The sequence below is a fragment of the Lynx canadensis genome, chromosome A3, assembly GCF_007474595.2.
Source record: "Lynx canadensis isolate LIC74 chromosome A3, mLynCan4.pri.v2, whole genome shotgun sequence".
Lineage (NCBI taxonomy): Eukaryota > Metazoa > Chordata > Mammalia > Carnivora > Felidae > Lynx > Lynx canadensis.
In genome coordinates this window covers 122,621,215-122,632,281 of record NC_044305.1, presented here as the reverse complement: position 1 = coordinate 122,632,281, position 11,067 = coordinate 122,621,215, and the positions used below count along the sequence as shown (strand labels likewise).

The 11,067-nt window shown below is 35.3% G+C and overlaps 1 protein-coding gene across 1 annotated transcript; it reads right to left on the bottom strand.

Annotated features, from left to right (window-relative positions):
* Positions 1-5,307: 5,307 nt before the first annotated feature.
* LOC115511082 (60S ribosomal protein L7-like) lies at positions 5,308-6,147 on the bottom strand. Its single transcript, XM_032592723.1, has one exon. The coding sequence runs from the start codon at positions 6,124-6,126 to the stop codon at positions 5,380-5,382; it is 747 nt and encodes a 248-aa protein (XP_032448614.1). The 5' UTR covers positions 6,127-6,147; the 3' UTR covers positions 5,308-5,379.
* Positions 6,148-11,067: the final 4,920 nt, after the last annotated feature.

Here is an 11,067-nt window from a genome sequence, read left to right as displayed (position 1 = left end):
TGTAAAAAAAAAAATCAACCACAAAAAAAACATAGCAATCCTAAATGTGAATGTACAAAACAAAAAAGCTGCAAAATATGTGAAACAAAACCTGATAGTACTAAAAGGAGAAATAGACAAATCTACAATTAGAGTTGGAGATTTGAACATACCTCTGTCAACATTAATAAAACAATGAGACAGAAAATCAGCAACAATATAGAAGAACTCAACATGCCATCAACCAAAAGGATCTAATCAATATTTATACAACACTCTACCTGACAATAGTGGAATACAAATTGTTTTCAAGTGCCCACAGAACATATACCAATATATACTATCTTTTGGATGTGTTAGATTTCTCCAGAAAAACAAAACTAATAGGATATATAGACAAATATATTAAAGGAAATTTATTATAGGACATGACTCACATGGTTATGGAGCCCAAGAAACCTCACAGTCTGCCCTTTGGAAGCTGGAAAACCAAGAATGTTGGCAGCATAATTCATCCTGACTCTAAAGGCCTGAGAACCTTTTTCTTTTTTTTTTTATTCTAGATTTTTTTCATTGTTATTCTTCTAGAGCACAATTTTCTGGCCTGTTACTGACTATGGTCTTCTAACAAGTACACAATTAACTCATAAGTAGACAACATAATGGCAGTATTTGGTGTCTGCTGCTCTATAAAAGGCAAAGTTACCTTCCCACAAAACCTGCTGAGTAGTCTAGACAAAAGGCTTGTACTTGGTGCCCTCCTTCCAGAACCATGTTCTTCTGAATTTTTGTGAATAAGCAATACAGGAGATATGTCTCTTAAAAATAGTAACAGCTGCCATTAATTCAAAATATATAAAATACCCCCTTCTTTTCCTTATTTGGAAGATTCTACTAATTTGTGCCTTCCATTCTTCCATAAATTTAAGATTCAGCTTATCACAATCAACAAAATAATGACATGGAATTTTGATTGTAATTGTGCTGGATTATAGATCACTTATAGGGGAAGAATTGACATCTTATGGATATTGAGTAATTTTATCCATAAACATGATCTCACTATTTAATTAGCTTTTCTTTAACATAATTTGATGCAAATTTACATTTTTCATAGGTGTCTTGAAACTCTTTGATTACAATTATTTCAAAATATTTTTATTTGTTAGTGATTTATCAAAATATAGCACTTAATTCATCTTACATATTTATTTGTGTTCTATAAAATGCCAACTGATTTTTTACATTGACTATATATAGCAACCATAGTAAATAGTTTTAATAATTCTATTTCTATATTAGATTTTTCATAGACAAATCATCTGCAAATATATAATTTTGATTCTTTCACTTCAAGCCTTATCAGTTAATTAATTCATTCTTTCATTAAAAATTTTATTATGCTTTATAGGCATGGCTAGAATTACCAATATAACATGAACTAGAAGTGGGGATAATGCGTACTCTCTTCTTTGTCCTGATCTTGAAGAAATTGCTTTGAATATTTCTCCATTAAGAATATTTGTTTAGGGATTTAATTATATCCTTTATTATGTTAAGGAAGATTGTTTTATTCCTTTTATTTTTGTTTTGATAATATTTTTCCCATAATGAATAGATATTAAATTTTTTCTAATGCTATTCATGAAATTATTGACTTAATGTATGGCTTTTATACTTTAATAGGGTGGATTATTTCAATATATTTCCTAATCTAAATACTAATCCAGATATTAAATCTAAATGGCAAATCTAAATCTAGAGTTCCAACATCATATTTCTGAGAAAATCCTAACCAGTCATAATCTGTTATGTTCTTTTATTCATTACAGATAGTTTATCAATATTTTAATTGAAGTGTTTGCATCTATGTTCACATGGGAATTTAGCTAATATATTTCTAGGCCTGTCATCTTTCTTAGGTTTTGGAATCAGGATTATGTGAACTTCATAAAATGCATTCCAGAGCACTACTACTCCTTCTGTATTAATTTTGTAACATTTGATTTACTCATTCTTTCAATGTTTGATACAATATGCCACAGAGCATTCTGTAAGATGCTTTTCTATGAAAAGAATTTTATCCACTGATCATTTTTTTTCATGGTTGTAGAACCGTTCCATTTTCTATTTCTTATTGAGATAGATTTGATAAGTTATGTTTTCTTAGACACTTGTCCATTTCACAAGTTTTCAAAGTATTAGCGTAAAGCTCTTCATCATGACCATTCACTAATTTTTTAATCTCTGAACTAACTGTGGTTATGTCTCCTTAATATCCGAATATCAATTTTTTGAGCATTTGCTTTTATTCTTGATAAATCTTGCTACAAGTTTATCATGCTCTTCTGCTCTTGTCTTTATGATTTTTCTTTTTGTTTTATTTTGCTGTTGACTCTTTCTCCCACTTTTATCCCTCCACTCCCAAGGCAAGAAAAAATCTCAATTTGGATACTTAGGTCATTCTTTCAGATTTTTTTCTTTTAATATTTATATCTGCAAATTTCCATCCAAGTTCCACTATAACTATTTCAACAATTTTGATATATGGCAGAAGCATCATTTAGTTCTAAGCATATTATTTTATTATTTTATTTTTTTAAATGCTTATTTATTTTGAGAGAGAGAGAAAAAAAAAAACACATGAGCAGGGGAGGGGCAAAGACAGAGGGAGAGAGAATCCCAAGCAGGGTCCATGTTGTCAGCAAGTAACCCAAACAGGGGGCTCAATTTCATGACTGTGAGATCATGACCTGAGCCAAAATCAAGAGTCAGATACTTAACCAACTGAGCCACTCATGTGCCCCCATAATGAATTCTTCTCTAATGTATGCTAAGACATTAGATTTTTAATTTGTAAAAAATAAGAATGTTTCTAGTGACATTTTTATTGTTCAGTTCTAACATTCATTAGGATCACAGAATATGGTCTGTATAAAACCAGTTTTTTAAATGTGTCTTTAAATTTGTTTCATGTTCCAATATGTAATTAATTTTCATAAATGTTCTCTGAGTACTTGATAATAATATGTATTAATCATTTCTTGGGTGCAACATTCCATGAATATTAATTGGATCAATGTAGCTAATTTTGCAATTCAATTCTACCATAAAATTATTCACCTATTTTGCCTATGTAATTTATGAATTACTGAAAGAATGGTATCTAACTCTCCCAGTATGATGGTTTATATATTTAGTCAGTGTTAGATTGCATAAGTGGGGTATTACTGTACATTCTTGGTAAATTGAATATTTCATTAGTGTATAGTGACCTTTCATGTATGTTATTTGCCTTAATATATTTTAGATGCATCACTTGTAAATGGGATACAGTTATATTTGAGTTTTGTTTATATCCAACTTAACAATCTTTATCTTTCAGCTCGAGTATTTGATCAGTTTATATTATTTTTTTTATTTTTTATTTTTTATTATTTTATTATATTTATTTCTAATAAATTTATATTCATTTTAAAACCATTTCAATACTTTTATTTATACAAACTTTTCTATTTATTTTCCTCTATTTTTGGCCTACATTTTTATTGTATTTCTCATTTTGTTTTCCTCTGTACCAATTTGAAATTTACATGTCCTATTTTCTTTGATTGGTACCCAAGGGATGTCAACTTTTTCTTATTAAAATAAGAAAAACAACCTTCTTTTTAATGTACTCTCAAACTCTGCAAAGATATTTATATTACCAATCACTCACTTTTCAACTTCTATGCCATTGTTTTTATTTTTTTAACCTTATTTTAACCCCATAAGACAGAATTACTTTTTTCATAGGAAATAGTTGTTTTACATAGTTTTACATTCACCATTTTCTTTGCTTATTTTTTCTCTTTCCATTAGTTCTTTCATGTTACCTTCATGAAAATTTCCTTTAGTGAATGCTATGACAGTGTATGCGCAGGGGAATATACTGTTTATGATGAGAAAAAATGTTATAAATTTCCCTTGCTCTTGATTATCTACATTTTCTGGGTACAGAACTCAAGTTTAATAGTTACTTAAAAATAATTTTGCTGGGTATGAAATTCAAGATTAACAGTTATCTTCCCTCAACGTACTGATGACATTCCACTGTATTCAGGCACCCTGTTTTTTTTCTTCTTCTTTTTTTTTTTTTTGCCTTCAGTGTACTTCAGTTGTATTATTTTTAAGTACAGGTTTAATGACTTTTCTTAACCTGCCTAAATTTCATAGGGCTTACTTAATCTGAGGATTTATGATTAATGGAAAATATTTCAGCTATTATTTATCCTCTCTTCCAGAACTCCAGTTAAACAAATGTTAGATCTCTATATTCCAGCTTCAATTTCCCTTTTTCTCTCACATTCTCCATGTCTTTGTTTCTGTGTGCTGTATTTTGGATAGTTTTTATAGCTCTGTCTTTCAGGCCATAATTGTTTCTTCTGTCCTTTCTGAATATTTCATATTTTATTTCTAGAATGTCTGATTGATTATTTTCAACTTAGTTTCTGTCTTAGTCCATTCAGGCTGCTATGAAAAAATACCATAGGTGGGGTAGCTTATTTTTCACAGTTTTAGACATTGGAAGTCCAAAACCACAATGCCAGCAAGGATGGGCAGTGGCCCTCTTCCAGCTTGCAGACTTCTTGGTGTATCTTCACATGGCAGAAAGAGTAGGGAAATGTGTGGAGTCTCTTTTGTAAGTACTCTAATCTCATTTAATTGGCTCCACTCTCATAATCTAATAATCTTCTGAAGGTCCCACCCTCTAATACCATCATGTTGGGTGTTAAGGTTTTAACCTGTGAATCTTGGGGACACAATCAGATCATGGCAGAAAGTTTCATAGCTTCTTTTTCATTAATGCCTTTCACTTTTTTTTAAATTTCTTAAAATACATACAACACTTGTTTTATATTCAATATCTGGCTTTTAAAATACCTAAAAAATTAGGAGTTTCTTTGTGATCTGTATTTATGTTGGTTCCTCCTCGTGATAAATTTTTTTCTTTAATTATCAGGTTAATTTTGACAGTTAATTCATATTCCTTAGAAGTTTTTCTGTGGGAATTCTTTCAGGCTTATCTCAATAGTCCTTTTCTCCAGAGGGTATTTGTGTTTTCTTATTTCAGGCAACTAAGAACACTACTAGCTCAGGATTTCTTTAAGCTAAATTCTCTTTCTTAAATTTTAAGTCTACCTGCATAGCACAAATTCTGACTGCAAACCCATACACGCATGGGATTTTGTTAGTGTATCCTAATTTTTTTAAAAACTTCTATTCATACCAAGATTGGTGGTAGGATATTATTCTTGTTTCACTAAGGTTCAGGTTTATTTTTCTTTCTTTTTTTTTTTTTAATTTGAAAGTAGTTGTTTATTAACTGACCAGATTACAAAAATAATCATGGTGGATACCTTAGTTCATTCTTCTAATAAGCCTATTGATCTGGTCTTCCCTGTTGCCAGCATCTCCACCTTCTACAAAATGGGTGGTCTTCTTCTTCATTCCCCCTCGTGGAGAAGATAACTTGAAGGGCCATAAAAAGTTGTTTGCTTCTTTGAAACGTTTTCCAACAGTGTAGATCTCATGAATCAGATCCTCCATGCAGATGATGCCGTATTTACCAAGAGATCGAGCGATCAATGTGTTATCTGTCAGGGCAATTCGCTTCTTGTTGATTTTGCCATAACCACGCTTGTAGATCAATTCATTCACTGACTTCAGGTTTGGGTACCCCCATGCAATATATGGTTCCACAATCCTTAGCATGTTAACTGAAGCCTTGTTGAGCTTAACAAAGGTGCCGTTGAAGATCTGGCGAAGGCGAAGAAGCTGCAACACCTTTCGAACCTTTGGGCTCACACCATTGATACCTCGGATCCTGATGACAAATGCCAACTTGGGTTCTGCAGGTACGTAGAAGTTGCCAGCTTTTCTTGCCATTCTAGCCATTCGAATCTCAGTTCTGTACATCTGTCTGTATTCCTTGTGGTAATGCTTAGCTTTTTCATAAATAAGCTTCCTTCTTGCCTTTCGAAGCATTTTTTGGGCAAGTTTCTTTCTCAGACGCTTGATCTTCAACTCTGCGAAATTCCTTCGCTTTTTCTTGAGAGTTTCTGGCACAGCAGGAACCTTCTTTTTCTTCTCTTCTGCACCCTCCATGGTTCCAGCCGGAAAAAGAGCCAGGTTTATTTTTCTTGTATCTAACACTGAGAGTCTATATCTTGGGTGTCTTAAGGTTTGGGTGTCCTAAGTTCCCTGTAGTTCTTACCGTTTCCATGATGATGATCTGTGTGTATTCATTTTTATATAGAGGAATTCCTCTTTGACTTGCTATTTGTTGTATGATTGAGTAGGAGAGGAAATAAGATACTGAGTAAGGATACAGGCAGTGTTTTAAATCAGGTTGCACAGAAGCACACCCTCAGATTGAATATGGATGTAAGTGCTTTATTAAGGAAATATTTCCAGAGAAATTTGCAGTGAACAGGTGAGGCAGGACAGGAAAAGGGAACAACCAAAAAAATATATATATAATTTTAGGTAAAGTCTATCTTGATTACACCATCAGTATTATCTTGCAAAAGAAAATTCCTTTAGGAGTAGACATTTTGCTTCAATGTTTATTTCAAGCTGGGACTTAAATGTCATCGTTGGCTACTAACATCTTGGGCATAGGTTGTGCCTAAATTCCCAAACACATTTTTCTTTCTACAAATGTTTGCAGCCAAAACAAGTCCAGTGAATAAGGTCAGTTCTCTGAATCATCTTTCCAGTGCAGAGTTGAAAGAAAAAGTACTGGGAGGAAGGAAGACTCAAAAATTTTAAAAGACATCTTGGAAAAGATCTACAGAGGATACTCTCTCAAACTTCAACATATGGCTCCCCTTTCTGGGTCTATGCTGGCCTCTCTAGTTGGAGCCATTCCCAAACCAGTAGAAAGGGGAAAAATGTGAAGAAGAAATTGCCTTAAAAAATGAAATGAATGTTCCACTGATTCCCTCTTTCACATTTCATTGATGAAACTTGCTTATTTGTCTCCACCTAACTCTAGGGGAGTCTGAGAAATCCAGCCCAGCTAAAACCCTACCACTGGGGAGACTGGAGCAAAGAGATTTGTGGAAGGACAACTAGTGGTCTTCTACAGCTGTTTCAGCTTATGGGGTATAGATGTACTTGTAGAATGGGATATAGTTACTCAAATAGTCAGGATAGTTTGACAAGAAGAGACTTTTCAAAAGCTAGCAGGCCTAGCACAATATTTAGAAGCCTAGCATGTCAGAGAGTTAAGCACATGAAATCTGGTCGTTGGCAGTGTGGTAGGAAGAAGTAAACCAGGATGTAGCACTACCAAAATCTGAAAAAGAAAATGTTTCAAAGAGGAGGTTATATGTGCATATTCTAGAATATTCCAGAGAGCAAGAAAATAAGGATAAGACTAAAGTCTCAATCTCAGGGGACTGACTTTGGGCTTCTGGTGACAGAGAACTAAATAGTGGGATAAAGAAGGAAAGAGAGATATTGGTTCAGGGTTAGTGTGGAAATGAGAATGGATAGAAGATCAGAGACGAAGTATTTTGAGTTTTTTCTCAGAAAAGAAGCAAGAGGTTGTCAAGCAAAGAGTAGTGAGAAAAGACTTCCTTAGTTAAGTTTCTTAAGAGGTTTTCTTGGCCCTTCTCTCCCTCTGGGGAAATGCATACACACGCACACACATACACACACAAACACACACACAAACATGCACACAGGAGAAGGCAGAGACTGAGGGGCCACAAGCCAAAAATTGTCAGCAGTCACCAGCAGCTGGAAAAGGCAAAGAATGTAATTTCCCTTAGAGAATCTGTAGGGAGTGTGGCCTGCTAATACCTTGATTTCATCCCAGCGATATTGATTCCAGATTTCTGGTGTTCAAAAGTGTGATAGAATACATTTCTGTTGTGTCAAGCTATCTAGAGTGTGGTCATTTGTTACACAAGCCATAGGAAACTAATACACTATCTGCTTACTAGTCACGTGTTTGTTGGCCTCCACCCACAAACCAGAATGCAGGGTCCATAAAAGGAGAAGTCTTGTCTATTTTGTTCACTGCTCTATCTTCATCACTCCAAATGATGCCTGACACAAAACAGAACCTCAATAAATATTTTTGAAAGAATAAATGAATGAACATTTGTATCAAAGACATTAAGTGCTATAAGAACTCAGAAGAAGCTGAAATCAATGGGCTAGGCTGAGGGAAAGCTTCATGAGAGGGTGAGGGAATGAGGTGCTCCAGAAAGCACAATCACCAGACTAAGCCTTGTGCTTATGGAAATGCTTCCTTATTCTAAATTATGCTGAGATTCATTTCCAGAAATTGCTTTTATCTCCTAAACAGAGGGTGATGATCAATACAAATAATTTTCCCTGGACATATCTTGACATTGTCATTGGCCACAACTGTGCCAAGAAAAAAAAAGCATAAATGGCAAAATGTTCCTTGTTCCTGTGCAATCATCCTTTGTGAGTATGATAGTATAACAGGTGACAGAACATAAAACACATAAACCTGAGAGATTTAAATCTGGGCTCTGCCACTTCTAATAGTAGCAAGCATTTATTCACCACTTGCCATGGGATGAGAATTGTAGTTTGTGTTTTATGTGCGGACTCCTCGCCAGTTGTGTAAACTTGGGAAAGTAATTTAACCTTTTAGTGTCACAAGAGGATATTCTCAACCCTAGAGCACAGATTCAGAAATGGAAGCACAGAGAGCTGAAGCACCTTGTTCGAGATTAAATGCTAATCATTTCTGAACCTGGGATTCACACCTCAGGCCTGTCTGATTCCAAATTCCATTTTCTTTACACTAATCCACACATCTCTCTTAGCTATCTTTGTGCCAACCACCTATGTTTTCTGAACCTTAGTTTCTTCATCTACAAAATGGAAAGAACTTAATAGGACTGTCAGGTAAATTAAAATGTCAGTGAATAAAATGTGAAATGCTCAACAAAGGAACAGGTACATTTTAAAGGAGCATGTGCATTTGGCCTTGAGTTTTAATAATGCAGCAACAAATAGGTTTTGGTGTCCTTGACTTTGTCTTTTTTCTTTTAATGTTTATTCAGTTTTTTAAGAATTTTTAAAATGTGTATGTATTTTGAGAGAGAGAGAGAAAGGGCAAGGAGGGAAGAGAGAGAGAGAGAGAGAAAGAATCTTAAGCAGGCTCTAGGCTCCAATCTGTCAGTACAGAGCTAGCTGTGGGGCTCGAACCCACAAACCGTGAGATCATGCTCTGAGCTGAAGTCAGATGCTCAACTAACTGAGCCACCCAGGCTCCCAACTTTGTTTCTTTTTTTTTTTTTTTTTGAGGTTTCTGCATCTGTTCTCCTCCTCACTCTTCATACAACCTTTCAGCCAGTTGATGCCTTTATCTTGCTCTCTAGAACAATCCAGCAGACATTTCTAATTCATTGTGTGTGTGCCATTTCTTTTCCCACACCAACGGATTTGATTTTTAAACCCATTTCACACTATTCACAGACAAATGTTTCCAGGGTGTAGTAGAGAGAGTTAGGTTCTGAGGTATCGGGCAGGTGAACTGATTGATATCTTTGGAAGTGTCAGAGAGATCTGGAGGCCTTCTAAAGACACTCTGCTTTCAAATTAGGCCCTCTCCCTGGTGGGTAACGCAGCACCTCGGTCCCCGGCTCTCATCTTCCCGGTGCTACCAAGCCAAATGCAGTCATCTCTTCTAGTCAGGTGTGAGCACTCTAGAACAAGTGTCTCTCTTGCGCAAGCCGAGTGAACATGTATGGGCTTGAGGTGGCTCAGTTTTGAGACGGCCCTTCATCTGTTCGCCTCCTCCTGCGCAGACACAAGGCCAAGTTCTGAACTGGTGAATCCATATGACAAGGAGGCCTGTCGGGGAGATGTGGTGTCCCTGAAGCCCATGTTCCTGCAGACGCGGCCCAGAAACACAGTTCTTTCTTTCATTAGAGAAGAGGCTCTGTGCCAGCTCCTCTTAACAAAGCGCTCCAGGGCGGATCCCGCATCACACATCTCTTGCTTTCCGCAGATGTTCCGTGAGAGTGGCTGCCAGGGCATTTCTGTAGCAGTGAAGGTGTTAAAGCTCCAAGGCCTTCTGAATATGTCTGTGCTGACAGATTGGGGAAAACATGCTAAAGCGCTTATGGTGATGAGCATGTAAAAATAGGGCACAGATGTCTAATTTAAAAGACAAGAAAATTTCTTGGCATTTACATCTTATTAGTCATTACTATGTTTTTCTTGTATTTTATTCACACATTTAACTTTGGGTGTTCCTCTGATTTGCTTTGCCAACTGCAAGCTACCATCCCATAAACCAAAAAAAAAAAAAAAAAAAAAAAAAAAAAAAAAAAAAAAAAAAAAAAGAAAGAAAGAAAAAGAAAAGGTACTACACATTGCAAAAGATCATAAAAAGTATTGGAAGTTTCCGGTGATTTTTGCTTGGAACCTCATTTGGGCTCCAGTGTGACTGTGTTCAAACCAGTGTGTCCATACAATGAGCCATCCTGACCTGATTTTGTGTCAATGAAGGAGTCTCATGCTTACAAAATGCATCTATGTAGAGGGACAAGGGCATTTTGAAAATTACCTCCAGAGGGTTCAAGAAAAAAACTCTTTGTTTTAAAGGTTAGGCTTTGCATTAATGTATATAATGACTTTAAGAGTTTTTACCAATTCCCAACCCTGGTGTGTTGAACAAAACCTGAGTGGCTTAAAAAAATAAGTAGTGGTTCTACAGTTACATAAACACTTCTTTATCCATTAGCGTTTTATAAGGCTTTCGATTAGAAAAAGACGCTAGTTCACAGACTAAATGGAGGGGAAGGATTTTAATTCAATAGACAGGAGGGCTTTGGAGTCTTCAAAATTCTAGAGCAGCTAGCTGTGTTCACATACAAAAAGAGAAAACAGAAGTAGAGAGAGAAAATGATATCAGATGAATGATTTTCCTTTCCTAGAACACCTTATGGCTAGTTTCCAGTAGTACAAAGATGAAGGATGCCGATCCATGGTGATAGATATCTCAGAGCAGGAAAGAGGAAAATACTACAAGTTATCAACATCATCTAA

Excerpts from the sequence above, each read along its gene's own strand:
- LOC115511082 (XM_032592723.1), bottom strand. The coding sequence starts at position 6,126 with ATGGAGGGTGCAGAAGAGAAGAAAAAGAAGGTTCCTGCTGTGCCAGAA.